The 20,805-nt window shown below is 35.3% G+C and overlaps 1 protein-coding gene across 3 annotated transcripts in view; it reads left to right on the top strand.

Moving 5' to 3' along the window:
* Nucleotides 1-20,805, top strand: part of CUL3 (cullin 3) — a 93,142-nt gene that overhangs the window by 18,825 nt on the left and 53,512 nt on the right. For 2 of the 3 annotated variants that reach the window (XM_087863925.1, XM_045775334.2), the window contains exon 2: nucleotides 1,774-1,971. In XM_087863925.1, the coding sequence (XP_087720051.1) occupies nucleotides 1,774-1,971 (198 nt within the window). Of the gene's footprint in view, nucleotides 1-1,773; nucleotides 1,972-3,038; nucleotides 3,314-20,805 lie in introns of those variants that run through there. The other variant, XM_045775335.2, reaches the window with a different exon arrangement.

Below are 20,805 nucleotides of genomic sequence, written 5' to 3'. Positions count from 1 at the left end.
GTTTCAAGTAGTAGGAGTGATCCGCTCTTTCATTTGCTGCCAGATAGGTCAAGAATGATGAGAACTAAAACTGACCATTTAGGTTTAACAGGACGGAAGTCACTGGTGACCTTCTTGAGTAGTTTCAGTGAAACAGTAGAGATGAAAGCCTTATTGGAATAGATTCAAGATATGAGAAAAATGGGACTTGGAGACAGCGAATGTAGAAATGTCTCAAGTCCTGTGATTTTACTGTAAATGGAAAAGACAGAGATTGGATGGTACTGGAGAAATGGTGGGTTTGTGAGGATTTGTTTTTAGGATGGGAAACTGATGATTTTGAATGCAGATGGAAATTGTTTAGCAGAGAGGAAAGAATGTGATGATGCTGAGAATGGAGATTGATAAAGGGAGGTCCTTGAAAAGGTGAGTTGGGATGGAACTAAACTTCATTCTGTATAGGTATCACCTTGGATCACAGTGCAGATTTTGGTTCTGTAGGTCTGGGTGGAGCCTGAAATTCTGCATTTCTAGTAAGTCCTTGATGATGCCTGTGTTTCTGGTCCCTGTCTATTATTTGAGTATAAGAATTTGGTACTTTGAGCACAAGAACAGTACAGTAGAATATTGATACATAATCATATAGATTGGTGGATATTCTTGGGGTTTGTACAGTGTGTCTTCAGATTGTTTCTGTTTTCTCAGTGGAACAGGAAGCAAGTCATTATCCTAGAGCGAGGATGGAGGAGATGGCGTAAAATCATCTAGGAAGGTAGAGTCAGTAGTCTAGAATGTAGGATTATGGGGTTGCACCCAGGGCCCCCTGTGGTTAGTGGTTATGAATTTAAACTGAGATGTATTGAATATGGGTGTATGTATGTTATACATTTACTTTCAGCTACACACGTGGGTGCGTGTGAAGAGTAGGTGGGCAGATGGGGTTTAGAATGGCAAGTATTTTGGTGGGGGGAGGGGCAAGAGATTCATGGGTGTGTACAAGGTAGCTACAAATGATGGACTGTGGAATCTAAACTGGGAAAGGAAGAAAATAAGAATGCTAGGTTAAACAGAAAATGTGGGGGGTTTTTGTTTGTTTTGTTTTTAATTGTAGGTCTTCCTCCAATCTTTAATTTGCTAAGGAGCTCTGTAAATCTTCAGGAGAGGAAAATAGTGTTCATGTCTTCAATTTTTTTTTTTTTTTAAGATTTATTTATTTTAGGAAGAGAGCAGGGAGGACAAGGAGAGGGGCAGAGGGAGTGGGAGAGAGAAACCTAAGCAGATACTGCCCAGAGTGTGGAGCCAGATGTGGGGCTTGACCTCACTACCCTGAGATCACGACCTGAGCCGAAACCAAGAGTCAGAGGCTTAAGCGACTGTGACACCCAGGCACCCCCTAAATCATTTCTTAAATCACGGAAGTCTTTCTGTCTCAGGATCTCTCTGAGCTTGTATTCTACTAAATAAACTAAGGAAAAGGGTGCCTTACACTTTTGGCTAAAGCAAGTATTAACATCGGGGATTATGATTTCATTTAAATTGGAGGGTTTTAATGCATATAAGAAGGGAGGGAGGTCTTAAAGGATTTTTTTAAAAAAATTGCTCTGTCCGCTCTAAAAACTATTCTCAAATGTATCCCTTTATTTTTGTTAAAACAGACTGTTAACATCCTTATAAGTCATGCAGATTTATAATCGTAGCCATATAATAAGATAATTACTATATGGATAACTACAGAAAGATTTTCAACCATTGGTGTTTTTTTTTTTGTCTCTTTTTCTCTCTTGGATATTACAGATGACCATGGATGAAAAATATGTAAACAGCATTTGGGACCTTCTGAAAAATGCAATTCAAGAAATCCAGCGTAAGAATAACAGTGGTCTTAGTTTTGAGGAGCTCTATAGAAATGCTTATACAATGGTTTTGCATAAACATGGAGAAAAGCTCTACACTGGACTAAGAGAAGTTGTTACCGAACATCTCATAAATAAGGTATCCAACTTTAAAGGACTATTGCTAATTATATGGAATCTAGAAAATCCTTTATATATTATATTATACTTTGACTAGAAGTATTAGTTTTAAAGGCTCCCAGAAGCCTATAGAAATAGTAATCAATTAATGGCTGTATTATAAAACCTCACTCAAAACTTATAATCAGCTAAATCACAATTTTTGATAATTGAGGGAAGATGAAGTTTGTGATTTATAATATATTCTCTGTAATTATAATTAAGGAAACGAACTTTTATTAGTTTACAAATGCTTGTTTATTAATGTATGAGTTACAGATCATTATTTTTTCCTTAAAATGCTTAAACAGTCCATTTTATCTTTCTCTGCTTTTTCTGTATATTTGAAAATAGTAAAACTACATTGTTTAAAAAATATTGTCTAAGACTTCACATCACTTGAAATTGACATTATTTTAACTGAGTTTTATAGTAAATGTGAATTTAAAAAAAAAACATAAGTTAGTGTTGGGCTATTAAAATTATAAACTATTTCTTTGGTTCTAAAAAGATGTTTTTGCTTTTTGAAATAAATGTTTATATAGAGCAGACTCTTCTACTGCAAGTATGTCTTGCTTTAAGATTGTCAGATAAAATGTAAAATACCACAGATAAATAAAAACTTCTCACAGTTTTTGTGTGGTATTAGGGTTTTGTTTTTTAAATTTTATTTTGAAAAAAATGGAAAAGTTGTACCAAATAGTACAATGCTTTCTTGTATTGTAGATTCACCAGTTGTTAACATTTTGCCACATTTTTGCTAATCTTTCTATTGATACTTATTATTACTATTACTGATATTACTATTATTGCTGAAGAATTACAGAATAAGTTTTTAATTCATTTGCCCTCAAATACTTTGGGATGTTTCTCCTAAGAACAAGGAAATTGTCTCACTTAACCAAAGACTAATGTTCAAAATCAGGCAGTTTAACATTAATATAATACTGTTACCTAATATAGTCCACATTCAAATTCATCAGTTGTCCTGTGTAGCAGTGATGTCCTTTATAGCAGTTTGTTTTCTGATCCAGGATCCAATCCGGGATCACACACTCAGTTCCTCAGCTTCTTGTCTTTCAGCACATTGACATTTTTGAAGAGTATAGGTCAGTTGTTTTGTAGATTGTCCCTCGGTTTTTGGTTTGTCTGATTGTTTCCTCATGACTAGTTTCAGGTTATGCATTTTTGGCAGGAATAATACATAAGTGATGTTGTGTCCTCAGTGCATCACATCAGGAGGCACATGATGTCAGTTTATCCCATTATTGGTGATGTTAACTTTGATCACTTGGTGTCCGCCAGATTTCTCCACTGTGAAGGTACCTTTTTTCCCTTTGTAATTCATAAGTAATTTGTTCAGATATATTTTGAGACTGTATAAATAATCCTGTTCCCCAAGAAACTTCATATGATGGTTCTAGCATCCATTGATGATTCTTGCATGAATCATTATTACTGTGGTGGTTACGAAATAGTTACTTTCTATTTCTACTATTCCTTCCATAATTTCTTTCTCTTACATGGGATTACATGAGCAGGTAGTTAGTATCTCATGAAGCAAGGTGATTGTGTTCTTCATGCAACCAGCAGTTTCTTTAGTGCCTACTCTGCACAGCTTTCTAGAAAAATACAGTGGGTACAGAGATATGATATTCCTTGTTTGTACTGTCATGTGAGAGATGATGCAGACATTAGATAACATTATGAGGCATTATATAATTAAGTGGCACGTGAATTGAATAGGCACTAAATGGCTTAGGAATTCAAATGAGGGAGAGATTATCCTGGGCTGTAAGGTTAAATGGGAAAGTATCAAATTGAACTGAACCATGAGACATTTGGGATCTAAGTGAACAATGTGGAAGGCATTCCAGGATGGCAGATGTCATGTGATTATATGGAAATAAATTGGGTACACTTAGGTGGTAAATAGAGTTTGATTGAGGTATGTAATAATTTATAGGGATTAGTGGATTCTAATATAAAGGTGGTTTGGGAACAGATTGGAGAAAAACTTGAATGCCAAGCTAAGGAATTTGGGCTTAACAGTAGAGGTTTATTGGAGGTTTTTAAGTGAATGATAATGTGACAGAATATTTTAAGATTAAGATAAAAATGATATAAATGTAGAATTGGGAGGATGTTTGCTAGAAGCTGGGGAGGACCTGGAAATATTTGAGTAAAGTGATAGGCTAGAAATGAATGGATAGAGGAGATGACAGATACTATTTTAGATAATATTGGAGATTTTTATAGTTGGAGGGTACCTTAGAAGTCATTGTGTATGTGAGGGAAATTGAGTGTGAGATCATCATAAAATGCTCAGGTAGAAATATCCTGTGTTTAGAGATACACAGGCTTAGAGCTTGAGCAGGAACTCAAACTGAAGATCAAGATTGGATGTTTGGTAGCACGTACTCTGAGGAATAAGTATTGGACTTCAGAGAACAAAAATCCTAGAGCCAAAGGACGAATCTTCAAAAGCAAGCTATGGTATGTAGGTGTGGGAAATGAAGACGACTAATTTAAGAAACTTGGCATCAAAAGGAAGAAGAAATGTAGAGTGCGAGAGTTTTGCTTTAGAGCTGTTGAAGGGGAGATGATTGGAGCAACTGAGTTCTTGGGTATGGAGAGAGGATGGAATTGAGACCAGAGAAGTAAGAGTGGAATAGAGGCATGTTCTCATTTGCCAGAGGTTCCATAGTGAATGATGGTAGTGGTCACAACTCTTATTTAGCATTTCTGTGTTCTAGGTTCAGTTCCAGTGCTTTTACGTGTGTTAGTGGTCACAACCTAGTGAGCTGGATATGACTATTCTATTTTACAAGTGGAGAAACCAAGGCACAGAGAATTAGTGATTTGTCGAGATGCACATAGGTAGTATAAGTGGCCTAGCTGGAACAGTATTTGGGCAGTGTGGTTTCAGGCTGAGTCCTTGACTCCTTTGTAGATCTGCTCCTGAGGCATGACGAATGGATCAAGGTGCAATAAACATGGTGAAATTGAGGGTGCAGGAGAGGCTTCAAGTAAATTGGCTCAGTGTTTGTAAAGCTATAGTCCTTTAAATTCTAGTTCTTGGTTTATTTATAATTAAAATGAAGGAGCTAGCAGTAATATCTCCTGAGATTCTTTAGTTCTAAAACTATTATAAATCTAATAATTAAGCCATGCATCTTCTGAAAATCAGATGAAGAGACTTGGAGTAGCCTTTCTTGGGAATATACTAAGGAATTGGCAAGTGAGGAAAAAGATAGCTCAGTAGGAGTTGGCCTGAATGTGTGATTTGCCTTTATTGTTCATTTTGAAGTATTGTTTTGCAGTTTGGGCACAGATGCAGAAAAAACATCTATAGTTATGTGCTGTGTTGAGAATTGGTTTATCCAAAAAGTGAGGAGAGGAGGGAAGACCAGAGTGGGAAGTCATTGTTTAAGTGATTTTTGGACTCTGAAACATGGTTAGGTAGAAATTGAAGTCATGTGAACAATAATTCTATGGTAACTCTAAGAGCTTCAGCATATTTGTGAGTTGCTTAAAGCGGTCCCATATCTCAGGTTAACTGTACGTCAGAATATAGGCAGTTCCCTGTAATATGTTCCAGACAACATGTATTCAGGTTAATTGTGCTAAAGAAATTATATACACTAAATTCTTTTTTTCTTTTACATAGGCATTAGTCATACATCACCAGCATCTGAAAATGTTCTTTAATTGTTTGTTTCTTTCACAAATGCTCATTTAAACTAGTCAATTTCTGACTAGGAAATGTACCAGTACCAGTATATCTAATGGTTGATTTCATTATTTTGGTTGAATTAAGTCTTTTAACCTCTGCTAGTATCTATGCTTTCATTTTTGTGTTTTCTATTTATCTTATTTCATTCTTACTCTTGTGAAAACTTTCGATAACCATACAAATACAGTACTACTGTATGAAGGGGACACGGCCCAAAGAAATTTGTTAACTGACAGGCAGAGCCATTATACAGTAGCCTGAATGTGCTCTGAGGTAGGAAGTCTCAGTTTTTTCTCCCAAGTATGCAGAAGTGTAGTTTGCATAAAAATTGATACTACCTGTTTGTACATTGCACTTCCTGACTAGAAGGTGAGAGAATGGTTCCGGGTTCTGTGGTATGAAAGTAACTGTCTTCAGCCTCACAGATTGTATTCCTTTTTGTGGTTCTGAAAGCCTTACTGTGTAGTCTAGTCATCAGGTTTTTTGTTGTTGTTCACTCTGCTTTTAGCATTTTGCTGAACTATGTAAGCAATAATACTTTTTTTTAAAACAAAGTTATTTTCTACTGAAGTGAACATTTTAGAGCTGTGGTGTATAGGCAGCCAGGACTTTTCTTTTCATGTTGAAGGATTCCAGTGAAATACAGTTTTTATGCACAGAGTTGGTTGCTAGTACTCTGGTTGCAAGATGAGAGTAGTAAACATATGAGCAGCATTTTTGGTAAAGCAGAGTGGCACAAACTATCAGGGCGGATGAATGGAGGAACTTCTCTGAGATGAAGGTAGCTGATTGTTGGCTTCAGAAGTAAGTTCACAAAATTGAAGCAGGCATAGAAAAGCTAAATGCTTTTCTCTTAACTTGGTAATATATTCTTCCTACCTCTAGAAGAATGTTCCCTTTGAGGAAACTGAGACCCAAAGGAATTCAGTGAATTTCTCTAGACCACAAAGCAAAACTCAGAGTGTGATATGGCCCTTGTGCCTCTCCATAAGGAAAAAAAAAAAAATCTCATTTTGGTAAATATGAAAACATTTCAGAATTCACAGGGCTTATCTTTTCTTTAATACTTGTTTCTAAAGTATGCTGGGGGAAAAAAGTTCTTTCCAGTTTTAAGGATTTTTAAATTATAGATCATTTTGTCAAAGCCTCAAAAGTACCCATGTAAGACTTCTTATTACATAAGTCAACATTCAAAAGAATGTCATTTGCCAGCCTCTGACTTGGGTATAAAAAATATGTTGAAATGCATTTGATCCCTGCAGTCATAGAACAGTTAAACAAGTAAACAAACGTTTAGCTATAAAACATGGTGAAGAAAACAGGATACAGTGATAGAGAAAAACGATGTGGGCAACTACATAGGCCAAGAAAGGACTCTTAGAGGGGACTTGAAGAATGAGAAGGTGCTCATGAGAAAAGTGCTCATAAGAGCATTCCAGGCAAAGGGGATGGCTGTAGAACATTTTTTCTTAACAGGACCAGATAGTCAATATTTTCAGCTTTCTGAGCCATACATTCTGTCGGCAGTTCCTCAACTCTGTCCTGTTGTAGCACCAGAGGAGCAATAGACCATATGTAATGAATGAATGTGGCAGTTTTCCAATACAACTTTATTTTAAAAAGACAGCAGGCCATCCTTTGCCAATCCCTGGAATAGAGAAATTGAAAACAAAGCCTATTGTGAATGGGGAATGAAGTATTGGCAGTGGGGAAAAATGGGACCAAGATAAGGTTTGGAGAGAGAGGCATTGAGGCCATGGTATAAGGGCTTCATACTTAATTATATGTACATTAGGAAGCCATTCAAGAATTTTAAACACGACAGTGACATGATCTGATGTAGGTTTTTAAAATAATACTCGGGTTGCTGTGTGATGCATAAATTAGAGGGCCCAGGAGTTGAAGTGAGGTGAGTAGGAAGGAATCATCCAGTAACTCAGGTGAGCGATAGTAGTGATTTATACCAATATAGTGACAGTGGGAATAGAAGATTTCAGATTCAGGATACTTTGAATGTAGGGAATGAGGAAGAGGAAAGAATCCAAGAGGACTTCTAGGTTTTTGGTTCTTGGGCAACAAGGTGTTTCCATTTTTTTAATAGAGGTTTGGGGTAGAAAAAGGAGCTCCATTTGAACAGTTTAATTTTAAGATGCTAATGAAATTGGATATACAAATCTAGTTCTCTGAGAAATTTGAACTGGAAATGTGAATTTGGGGATCATGAGCATATAGATGAAGTCACACAGAAAAGAGAAATGAGGAATTTAATCCTGAGGAATTAAAACATTTTAGGTAGATTTGAGGATTGCAGTGGAAACTGAAAAACGACCAGATTCAGCTCTAACCTTAAGTTATAAAATAATGTCCACATCTATTTAGCAGAGTTGTGGTTTTCATAACCATTTTGTTTCTGTGTGTTTGTGTGTGTGTTTAATGGCTAAAGACCATTTTAAATTTAACTGTAGTGCTAATCAGTTGTTACTTGTGGGATGGGTTAGGTAAGGGAGGAGCCATCTTTGGCTTTATTGAGGTGTAACTGAAAATAAAATTGCAAGATACTTAAAGGGTCTTGTTCATTTTTTTGGAGTCATTTTTGAAAGGATTCCTGTTTGGGATTTAAACTTGACAGAAAGTCTTTAAGCTCATAGTAAAGTCACTGAGAACTTGCTTTTGCTTCTTCTGTCCACTGTTGAACACTTCATGTTTAATAATAAGAAATAATTTAGAATTAGCTGCAGTGGAAAAAGTACTGAGTAGAAAGTAGGGAGAACCGGGCTTTAGGCCTAATTCTGCTACTAACAGTCTTGAACAAATTAGACTTTTTTGGACTTCAGATTATTAATTTATAAAATGAGATTGGGATTGGTTTTGTTAACCTAAATGAGCTTTAAAATTATATAATTATGTATCTTGATAATTTTGGTTTTTTAAGACTTAGGAAGATTATAGTTTTAAAGTTTACTGTTGTCCTTTCCTGTGCCATAATATATTTAGAATAAAAATATTTCCATTTTGAATTGTTTCTTAAAATCAGGGGATAAATTTTCTTTAGTTTTAATGTGGCAAGAACTTTATTCCAATTTTATGATGCTTAATAGGTTTCTAGATTTGCCTTATGCTTAATTTTCTCTTCTCTCTCAAATTATTACTCTATAGTAATAATTGAACAGTAATATGGTAGCCTCATAAATGAGCTAATTCTTGTACTTTGAAAGTTTGAACAAAAAAGATGTTGACTTTTTAGCTCTACTAGAAACAGCTTCTTATTGCTAAGAACATTTAATTCAGTGGTTTTTAAAGTCTTTCTACGAGCACTGGGTGTTATATTTAAGTGATGAATCACTACATTCTACGCCTGAAACTAGTATTATACTATACGTTAACTAACTGGAATTTAAATAAAAACTGAAAGATTAAAAAAAAAAAGAATTCATCGTATAGATATGTTTAAATATGTGTATAAAAAGTGTTTATACTAATATTTATTTTAACATTGCATTTATATTCTTAAAAAGGCTGAAAACTATCTAAATGTTCACTAATAGACTGTTGAGTAAGTGGAATTACATCCACACAATGAAAAAAAAAGTCTTTCTATTCATATATCCTGTTCTTCAAATAATCTCTTACTTTGGGCGGAAGGCAAAATAAGGGAGCTTGATCGTGCTGACTTTTCATTCATTTAGAAAACTCCTATCAAGGACCTCCTATGTACCAGGCACTTGCGTTATATCAAAGGTCCTTGCCTTTGGGGAACCTATGTTTTTAGACTTAAAGCACTTGAATCTGTGCCTAGTAATTTGATCAGTTCTAATAAGCACTTTGTTTTACAGGTAGAGAAACTGAAGCTTTGAAGAATAGTTTGAATTTTTATTTATTTTTATTTTTATATTTTTATTATAATTATATTTTTATTATGTTAGTCACCATACAGTACATCCCTGGTTTCTGATGTAAAGTTCGATGATTCATTACTTGCATATAACACCCAGTGCACCATGCAATACGTGCCCTCCTTACTACCCATCACCAGCCTATCCCATTCCCCCACCCCACCTCCTCTGAAGCCCTCAGTTTGTTTCTCAGAGTTCATAGTCTCTCATGCTTCATTCCCCCTTCTGATTACCCCCCCTTTCTTTATCCCTTTCTTCTCCTACCGATCTTCCTAGTTGGAGAATAGTTTAAATTTTTAAATGGCTTTCTTGTTTGAGGTTTTTTGGGGTTTTTTTGTTTGTGTGGTAAACTGAAAAAAAAGTCTTCTTGTGAAACACCACCATGTTTTCTGTATGTGGGGTTTCATTTGCTGAAAATGATGTCTCTATGTAAAGTGTTTTTTGAATATATTGATTTTTCTCCCCATTTTTGGGGTTTCATTTGCTGAAAATGATGTCTCTATGTAAAGTGTTTTTTGAATATATTGATTTTTCTCCCCATTTTTGAAGGGAGAAAGAAAAGAGCCAGAATTTTAAATATTATGTTTATTCACCAGTAAATTAAAGTATTTCTGTGAGGGTACTAATTACATGTGGAAATGAAGTTGGTATTCTTGGTAAGCTCTAGACTATTTTGTAAGCCAATTACTTAATAGACTTAGCTTTTATAATAAAGCTTTTTTAGTGCCTTTCCTTTCTTTCTAGGCAAATGTGAATGAATGTAGAGGGTTTTTTTTTTTTTAATGGCATTTAAGTATAAAATATAAATATAACGGTTGCAGTGAATTACAAAAGGACATTGATAGAAACACTCAGGAATACGATTTTTGTTAGCAAAGACAAGATTCAGTTCAGAGGCCCACAGATATTGAGTCTCTTGTGTTTCATCTACCAAAAAGACACTATGCCTGTCAGCAAGAATCTCCCAATTTTAGTGAGGTAATCAGATTTGAAGGAGAATTATTTTGCTGGAGGAATTCAGGACAAAGTAGAAAGAGGAGGTCGCTTTCGATGAGCCTTAAAGGATGATTAAAGATTCACCATGTGAACAAAGGCAAAAGATAGGTCAAGAAAATGGCATGAGTAAAAAAGGCAGGTAGGCATGAGCATAACCAGGTAAGATCAGTGTACATGGAATGTAAAAGGCTTCAAATACATTTGTTGGGAATGAAAGTGGTAAAGTAGGTTGGACTAGGTTTTGAAAAACATAGGGGATTTGGGTTTTATCCTGTGGGTGGTGGGAGCCATTGATTTTAGTCTTCCAAAAGAGACTGACTAAGGTGAAGGTGGAGGGAAATATTTAGTCTAAGGCATGCTGTCTTCAGTGCTTCATTGTTGCAGATCTTTTGTTCTCCTGCCATCTTGTTCTTTTTTTTTTTCTAACTTTAAGCTGTTGAAGGAAACAGAACCTGTTACATTTGAATATTGGAGTTGCTTAGGATGATGACAGGAGGAAGGCTCTGCCTGAGCTGGGGGTACAAACCCTTAATGAATATGATTTGGAAGAGTGACTTGAATATGAATTGAGTACGATGGCAACCCTGGGATGGGCATGAGAAATTGAGTAGCTTCTACTTTGAAAGGATTGGAAGAGAAATGATCTTGGGGGGAGCCAAGCTTAAGCTGTTGCTTTTTAAGGTAAATTCACCCATTTGTTAAATATCAGCTATTCCCACATAAATTGTGTAAACTGTAAGCACTGTGAGGGCAGATACCCCTATCTTGTTTTCTGTTGTATTTTCTAGTGATGTTCTTTTAATATTTACAAAAAAAGCAAGTGACCAACCCAGGACCTGTTTTATTCATCTTTTTCCCTTTCCTTCATATAGTTGACACTCAATAATTGTCTATTGAAATCCTGAAAATACTAGCAGTCAGGTGGAAACCATGCTTTGTATTCACCAGCTGCCAAATTCTGTTTTGTCTTCCAAAGTGCTTCTACCTACCCAAGTTATTTGCTGAATACAAACCTTGTTTAAGCAGAGTGTATTTCACCGCTTAAAAGCACAGTGAAAATTTTGAGCTATAATCTCTCTTATTTTTTGAGATGAGTTTGTCTGTCTGCTATGGGCTAGATCATGTAGTACTGTGGAACTATAGGGTTTTTCTTTCCCCGTGTTACTCAAGAGAACAAAAAGATTAATTGCCGTATTGCCATGCTTTGTGTGTTTTACTACTTAGTCTGTCGTGGCCTTGTCCGAAGTTTAATTATGGTACTAATGCTGTAGTGGTTTTTAATGTATGTCTTTTGTCTTAACCATTGTGAATGTGGTACTAAACAAGTGATAGAAAATTCATGTCCTGCTGTAGTATACTACTTTGTTTCGGTTTTCCTTTCCAACCATTAGGTAAAAAGCTACTGGTTTTCATGGCACTACTTTGTACTCAGAGAGAAATCCTGATTTTTCCAACTTTTTTTTTAAGTTAGTATTTGAACTAAGGACAAATATTTTTTAAAAAACAATGCCAAATCTAGATGATTTCTTACTTGCTTTAACATATAGCAAATATTCTTTATGTATGAAATTATAAAGGTACGTTGTCCTAATTCCCACTGTGTGCCCCTGCTTTGAGCCTCCTCATTCTCTAGTGCTATTCATTGTACTCTACTTTGTATTAAGGTCACATGAATGCTAGTATTAGGCTCCTCTTTTCTCCCTTCCCCCATAGAGATTGTAAAGTGGTTGAATGCATTTTCTCTCCCCTGTAGTGGCTAGCACCCTGCTTTGCTTGTTGGAAGTAATCATTAAATATCTGAATTGACAGATAGTTTGAAGAAAGATTTTTATGTATTCTTTTGAATTAAGAGCTTCATTTTGGACACTTACAGACTGAGTGGGGAAATATTGCCACTAGGAATGAATTTTATGTTGAAATTACAAATAGTGTGCTCTTTGTAAAATGCTTAAACTTATACATTAACTATATATATGTTAGTAAAATTACTTATAGAAAAATATTCTGACAGCAGTCAAGAAACAAGTTTTCCCTGTAGTAGCTGTCTTACTCTTTTGTCAGTGATACTGGTATGATTCTGATCGAGACTGCAGCCTTTTTTTCTAAAAGTTAGTGAAAATAATGATAAACAATACTGTCTAGAAAATATCAAGAGGGTAGTGAATTTTATATCATTCAGGAATCTCTTGTCATTAGTGAATTCTTGGAAAGTTTAAGATATCTATAAAAGTTAAGATTCATGCTCCTAAGCTTAGTAGTTTACTTTGAAATACAGAGATCTTAAGGTTGTTCTGTATTATGAGAGAGAGCAACATCTAGTCACCAAACTTATATTGAATATACAGATAATAGGATATTGGCTGCTTTACAAACTCCTCAACTTATAAAGTAAAAGGATCCCTTACAGTTAACGGAGAAATTTCTGTTTTTTAGAAGAAAGGAAAGCAAGAATCAAGTGGAAACTGAGAGTTTAGGAAGTACTGTATAAAGTATGTAACCATATATGTTTTGTGTCACATGTTTCTTAAAATCTAAGGCACGTGGGAATGCAGATCCTGATGCAGTAGGACTGACCTAGGACTGGAGATTGTGCGTTTCTAACAAGCTCCAAGGTGGTGATGATGATAATGGTGGTGGTGGTGACAGCCTTGAACACGATCCTGTTCTGCAGACAACACTTATTATAGAGTAGCAAGATCAAATATTTATGTGATAATATTATGAATATGTAATACCAGTAATGTGGTTGTAGCAAATGCTTATATGGCATTTACTGTGGGCTGGGCCCTGTTGTAGGCATTATTTGTATATTAACTCATTTTATCCACACAACAGCTCCTTGAAGTAGGTGTTGTTATTACTCCTCTTTTGAAAAAACTTGATACTCAAAGAAGTTACTGGTGGTTATGTATCTACTAAGTGTTGGGTCTGTGATTTGCATCAGGCAGGCAAGCTTTTAAGCACCTGTACTCCTGTGCTGCCCCTATTCACTATATATGACTGTTACATAAAAATAGCAAAATCTTACACTATTTCTTTTTAATCTCTTAAATCAAGAGTTCTCAGGAGAAAGGAAAGAGCTATGTAGCTTTTTAAAAACTATTTGTGTCCGATAAGGAGAGATGTCTTCTATGCTCCATGGTTTGGCTTCTGTGGAGATTGACTTCTGTAGGTAGCCACTTTTATTGACAGGTTTATGTCACATCACTCTGATGTGATGAAAGTTTCTTGAGCTCTTCAAGAATAACTCTTCAACGGCATTCCTTAGAAAAATGGTTTATGTAACTGGTAAAGTGTCTAAAGTGACAAGCCCCCACATCACATGTGTGGGACCCTGAAAAAATTCAGATGTAAGTGGAAACTTAAATGCTATTTTTGATCATGTAAATATTGCATATGTATGTAAATAGTTTAGTTGGATGAAATAAGCAATATTTGTTTCAGAATTTAGAGCCAGAAAGGTACTTAACAGACATCCTGTGGTTCTCAATTTTTTTTTCAAACAATGGAAAAGTCCACTTTTTAAATCCTACAAAAACAATATAAATCGTATTTACCCAGGGGAAATGGAGCCTGCCCTGTAGTAGTACTAAGTCATCTTAGTGGAGCAGGATGTGAATGCCATTGTTCTAGTCAACCCCAGTGATAATAGGGGTAAGAGGAGCTACAGCCAGATAGGTTAACTAACTTATTGAAAGTCCTAGTTAGTAAACTGCCCTGGAAAGTTGTCTTCAAATACTAATTTGATTGTTTTAATTTTGAGTGATTGTTAAAATACTACAGATTTCCAGATTACACCTTTTAAAGTTTTAGTTTCTCTGTGATACTTTGTAAATATTTTTTTGTATAATTAGCATGTGCTCCATGTTATTCATGACCTACTTTGTGTTTTTAATGCACAATGTGTATTTCAATGCAAAATAATGCTAAATATAATTTTCTGTACTTCAGAGATTTGTCTGTGTTTGAATTAAATATTGTCCTGAGTTTTGAGACTTTTTAAGAAGGAAGTCATTAATTTTCAGTAGTCCATATCATCATTAATCGTATGGCTCATTTCTAGTTTCAGTGGACTTTAGAGCTAAAATCTTTATAATTAGTTTTAGCCAATGAATTTCTTTGTGTTACCTAAACATTTAATTAGGATTGGCTGGGATTTTGCCCAGGCATTGAAACTTAGAGGTGAAAAAAAATTGTAATTAATGATTTAATTGTGTGTGTTGGCGGCGGGGGTGGGGGCAGAGACTGCAAATTATTAATGTCTTTTGACTCTCCAACAGCCAAGAGCTCCTGGCCCAGGCTTGGCCTCCTTGTCAATCCATGAAGGTATTTGGATAAGAAAACTCAAGGGCAAAGACTGGGAGCTTGTAGGTCTTAGGCATGCTCATGCCTCCTGGCCTCTCTTGTCATCCTCCTTTCCATCCTCCTCTTTCTTTTGCTAGTAATTTGATTGATTTGAAGATGTGTTTCTTGCAACTTGGACATTATCAGTGAACAGATTTTATCACAATGTTGAAAAATAAACATTTTCTTTTGATTTAGTAATTCCACTTTAATCTTTGCTGAGGATGTAATTAAAAGGACAGGAAAAGCTATGTTCACAGAAATGAAGAATGTAGTATGCCAATTTGAATTATGCCAGAGTCATTCATAAGTTGACTCTCCTGAAGAAATTAACAATTCTTTCATTGTTTGGCATTCAAGTTGCTTTTTTTTTTTCTTTTTTTTTTTTAAGATTTTATTTATTTATTAGAGAGCAGAAGAGAGCACAAACTGGAAGGAGGGGCAGAGGGAGATAGAGAAGCCGACCTTTGTGAGCAGGGAGCCCATCTGTGCTGGGGCTCTATGCCATGACCCCAGGATCGTGACCTGAGCTGAAGGCAGATGCTTAACCAACTGAGCCACCAAAGCCCCCCTGAGTTTGCTTTTAAGAGTAAACATTGTGGCATCCTAGCTTATGTTTATGACATATAATAATAAAACGGCCCAACTTGGAATCATAATTGTTGCTAGTTTTAAAAAGTCGATATCAACAAAATTAGCCTTTTATTTTCATATACAGTTCTATGAATTTTAACCCTTGTGTATAGATTCATGTAAATGCTGTTATAATTAGTACAGAACATTTCTTCACCCCAGAACACTCCCTCTTTTCCCTTTATAGTCACATCCTACTCCTACCCCAAGATCTGGCAACCACTGATCTCTTCTGTCACTATAGTTTTGTTTTCTCAAGAATGTCATGTAACTGGAATAATACAGTCTGTAACCTTTTGAGACAAATGTCTGTCATTCAGCATAATTATTTTGAGATTGAGCTGAGGTGTTGTATGTGTGCCAGTTTGTTCCTTTTTATTACTGAATGATACATTCTGTTGTATGGATGTTCACAGTTTACATATCCATTTACCTATTTACTTGTTGAACGAGTTCTGGATTGTATGTAGTTTTTTGTGATTGTGAAGAGAGCTACTGTGAACATTCGTATATAGGTTTTGTGTGACTATAAGTTTTCATTTCTCTAGGATAAGTACCTAGGAGTAGGGTTGCTAGGTCACATGCCAAACTGTTTTCCTCTAGGGCTGTACCATTTTGCATTCTCACTAGCAATGTATAAGAAGAGTTCTGGTTGCCTTCATTTTTGCCAGCACTTGGTATTGTCAGTATATTTTATTTTAGCTATTACAATGGATTTATAGTAGTATCTCATTTTTTAAATTTCATTTCCTTAATGGCCAGTGTTGTTGGACATCTTTTCATGTGTAAAATTGCCTTTATATAACCTCTTCCGTGAAGTGTCCATGTCTTTTGCCCATTTCTTAATTGTTTGCTTTCTTTACGGAGTTGAAAGAGTTTTTATATCTATAGAGGGGGAGAGACCTATATATATATATATATATAGAAAGAGAGATTCTGGATACAGATCATTTGATATTGTCTCCCAGTCTGTAGCTTGTTTATTTATTGTTTTAACAATGTCTGCAAAACAGAAGTTTCCAGTTTATTATATTTTCCTTTTATAAATCGTGCTTTTGTTTTTATGTTGGTAGTTGCTTAAAATCTCAGATGACTTTTTCTTCCTATATTTTATTCTAATAGAACTTTTTTCTTTGGATTACTATCATGCTTTGAAGTGCTATAACTAGATATTTTTCTCCTAAAGCAGAGATTAATATTACATGTTAACTGTTCTTTAAAAAAATCAGGATTCAGAATTGTATCAATATTACTATAGCTATACAAAAACACAACTTGTGTTGAAGAAAGTCTGCAGAGGGAAGGAACAGAAATGGCTAGTGTGTGGCTCCTGAAGCAGTGGTTTCCTGATCCTGGCTGTTGTAGGAGAATCTCCTGAGTAGCTTTAAAAAAGAGATGGTCTTTTCTTGGTCTTGGGTCAGCCCCAAACTCTTTTTTTTTTTTTAATAGACTTTATTTTTTAAATCAGTTTTAGATTCATAGCAGAATTGAGGAGAAGATACAGACATCTTCCGTGGTCCCACTGTCAGCATCCCCTACCACAGTGCTACATTTGTTACAGTGACCTGTCATTATCACCCAGAGTCCATAGTTTATGTTGTGTATTCTGTAGATTTTAATGAATGTATAATGAAATGTAGCTACCATTGTAGTACCATATGGAATAGTTGCATTCCCCTAAAAATCCTCTATGCTCTGCCTATTCATCCCTCCCTCCACCCTAACTCCTAGCACCTGATCTTTTTCTTCTTTTGATCTTTTTATTGTCTTTTTAGTTTTGCCTTTTCCAGATTGTCATGTAGTTGGAATGATGTAGTAGCCTTTTCAGATTGTGTTCTTTCACTTGGTAAAATGCACTTAAGGTGCCTCCATCTCTTTTCATGACTTGATGGATCATTTCTTTTTAGTGCTGAATAATATTCTGTTGTCTGGATGTACCACAGTTTATTATTTCACCTGCTGAAGGAAATTTTGGTTGCTTCCAAGTTTTGGCAGTTATGAATAAAGCTGCTGTAAAATCTGAGTGTGGGGTTTTGTTTGGACATAAGTTGTCAGCTCCTTTAGTATTTATAGCAAGGAGCCTAATTGCTGGATCGTATGGTAGGAGTATATGTGGTTTTGTAAGAAACTACTAAACTGTCCTCCAGAGTGGCTATGTATCAATTTCCATTCCCACCAGCAGTGAGCAAAAGAATTTGTTCACTGTATCCTCAGCGGCATTTGGTGTAGTCAGTGTTCTGGATTTTGGCCATTCTGATAAATGTATAAGGGTATCCCATTGTTGTTTTAATTTGCAGTTTCTTTCTTTCTTTCTTTTTAAAGATTTTATTTTTAAGTGCTCTCTACACCCATCGTAGGGCTTGAACATACAACCCCAAGATCAAGAGTTGCGCACTCTATGGACTGAGTCACCCAGGCGCCCCTCAATTTGTAATTTCTCAGTCAGATGTTGGACATCTTTCAGTATGCTTATTTGCCGTTAGGTTATCTTTTTTGGTGAGGTGGCCAGGTCTTTTGCCAATATTTTAGATTGGGTTTTCTTGGTGAGTTCTATTAATTCCTTGTATATATGGGTAACAGTCCTTTACCAGATACGCCTTTTGCAAATATTTTCTCCCAGTCTGTGTCTTGTCATCTCATTCTCTTGAGCGAAATCTGTTGCTCTTCAAGTGATTCTAATTCTCTGCCAGGTTCGTGATCTACTGCTCTTGACTACTGTCTGTATCTTGCTTTTTACAAGGCTAAGTGCCGTGAACAAGCCATCAGTTTTCGACTACTCATTTTAGCTTTGTCGTCACAGCTGGTCCCATCCTACTCTCATTTTCATGGCTTTGTTGCTTGTTTTTCTTTGTCTCGCCCTTCAAATTCCAGCTCTTCGCCTGGATAACCTTCATGTAGCTTTTCTTGTATAATAATGCTGGATATACCTGATCCGCAGGCCCCCTTTGGTACTGGTACCACCTCTATTGCAGGGTTCCTTCCTGTTCGCCTTTGCTGATGCCCACACTCGTGGTTATTAGGGTGTGAGATTAACAATGTTATTCACACACAAACTGACCCCAGTTCCTATCTTTTGCAAATTTTCTGTATTCTGTTAACAATTTGTAAAATAAGGGTTAAATCTTTTCATCCCCTGCTTAATGTGTTTTTTGGTTTATATGCAAACTTATCTTTTAAAAGGCCCATTTTAATCTTCATGAAGGTTGAATTTTCATCTCATTCCTACCTTTTATTATGTATATTTGAACAAATATTTGTTCACTTTTCATGTATCAGAGTAGAAGGACAGTTTTCTGAGACAGCATTAGAAGAATTATTTGTTCATAGAGTGATCTGAATAATTAGGAGAATGCAGCAAGTGTATCTAAAGCATTTATTTTATGTCTTACAGTCCTGTGTCTGTGTGTGTGTGTGTTCATAATCATTCAAAAATAAATATGACAGTGTATGTCTGACAAACAGGAGATCTTCTGGGGCACCTCTTAGAACTCCCATGTCCCGCAATAGAGGTTAATTGTTGTGAATGTATTTAATACCACTGAATTTTACACTTAAAAATTACTAAGATGGTAAAGTTTACATTGTGTAAAAATGATGCATCATTTCTGCTTAGGTCATTGGCCAAAGCAGATCCGTGACCACATCTAAATTTCCAACAGTAAAGAACAAACTAAATATAACAAAGTTAATAGCAGCTATTTTCTGCTAAGTAAAATTCATTGTTATTTATTTGTCAGGATAATTTTTTGAAGTATGCACATAAAGCAGTTTTATCATTTATGACACATTGTGCTGGTTGATCACATTTTTATTTTGTTGAAAGGCAGGTGCAAGTATAAATATTACATAAATACTTGAGGTGTTTTATTTTAACGTGTATATAAATCAGTGATTTTGGGACACCCGTCTTCTTTTATAACTTTTAAAAATGTAAGTAGTCAGTTTTTCATTCATCTAACAGATAATACCAAGCACATTTTTGCATTCCAAAATTAGGGTGACTTTGTTAACATGTAACTTGTCTTTATAACAAAGGGGTATACAGAAGTTCACTTAAGTCCTTAAGAATAATTAATTGCTAGATATTCTGATGTTCAGAATAAATAAATTTTTTGGTCATAGTACAGTTTCTCTAGTATTGTCATTATTTTAATTGGTACTCAAAATTTAGTGGTTCACTGAAAGAATATGAAGATTGATGAAGAATTTTGTAAATAGGCCTATTTTCAGCTTGTAGGATGTTTTAGTGTTAGCTGTCATGGGAATTTGCATGTGACAAGTGCCAGACTTAACAAGTTGGAATAAATGATTTAGTATTCACTTTACAAAAAAGTATTTGTTTAACACAGTACTGTCTATGAACCTACATGAGTGTTTATCATTTTTTATATAGTCAGCATACATATGGGTGACGTATTTTGAAGTCAAGGAGCTTATAGTTTTATGAACAAAAGATTATATATAATATTATGTGTGGTATAGTCTAGTGGTTTTCATACTACACATTTAATAGAACAGACATAAAATCTCTTAATGGCCATTTTCCTCTAATGTATAAGAAAAATTAGATACAGTTTTCTCAATTTGAATTTGTTCTCTCATTTGTTGGGAATAGTGTGTTTTTTGTTTTTTTGTTTTTTTGGGGTTTTTTTTTTTGTCTTTGGCACTTGGCAACCACTTGTTTATACTCGTTTATGTTGTGCTAATTTGCAATGACATTTACTATTTATAATTTAAGTTTATAGATATCTATATATCTCACACACATCTTAAATAATTTGTTTCTCACAAAACACCATGACTTCAGATTCTCCCCAACCTAAAAATGTCTAATCATTCCTGCAGGTGTTTGGAGCTAGAACATGTCTGGTTAGGCTGGAGTTACAAGTTGAGCTAGACCATGGAGGATTGAGTGGGTTGGAATAATTAGAGAGGTTGGCAGTATAGTCCCAAAGTGTTAGAAGAACTTAGAGGACAAACTGCTTCTTCATCATAAAGCTAGAACCAGAGTCTGAATTCTGTTTTCTAGTCAGTAGTCTTACCATTGGACAGATAGCATAGCAGGAAGTAGTAGTAGTCAGGAACCTCTTATTGGGGAAGGTGGCAGTATGCTTGTAGACTATGGAAAGGAATTCTTGAAGTCTGAGTAGTCTTAGCAGGATTGCATTAGGAAGGCATTTCAGACTCAAGGCAACTTGATGTGCAAAGGTAG

This window comes from Ursus americanus, chromosome 1 (genome assembly GCF_024610735.1).
Source record: "Ursus americanus isolate L20-20 chromosome 1, mUrsAme1.1.p, whole genome shotgun sequence".
Lineage (NCBI taxonomy): Eukaryota > Metazoa > Chordata > Mammalia > Carnivora > Ursidae > Ursus > Ursus americanus.
Note: the sequence above shows the minus strand (reverse complement) of the source record. Positions and strands in the feature narration are given on the sequence as shown.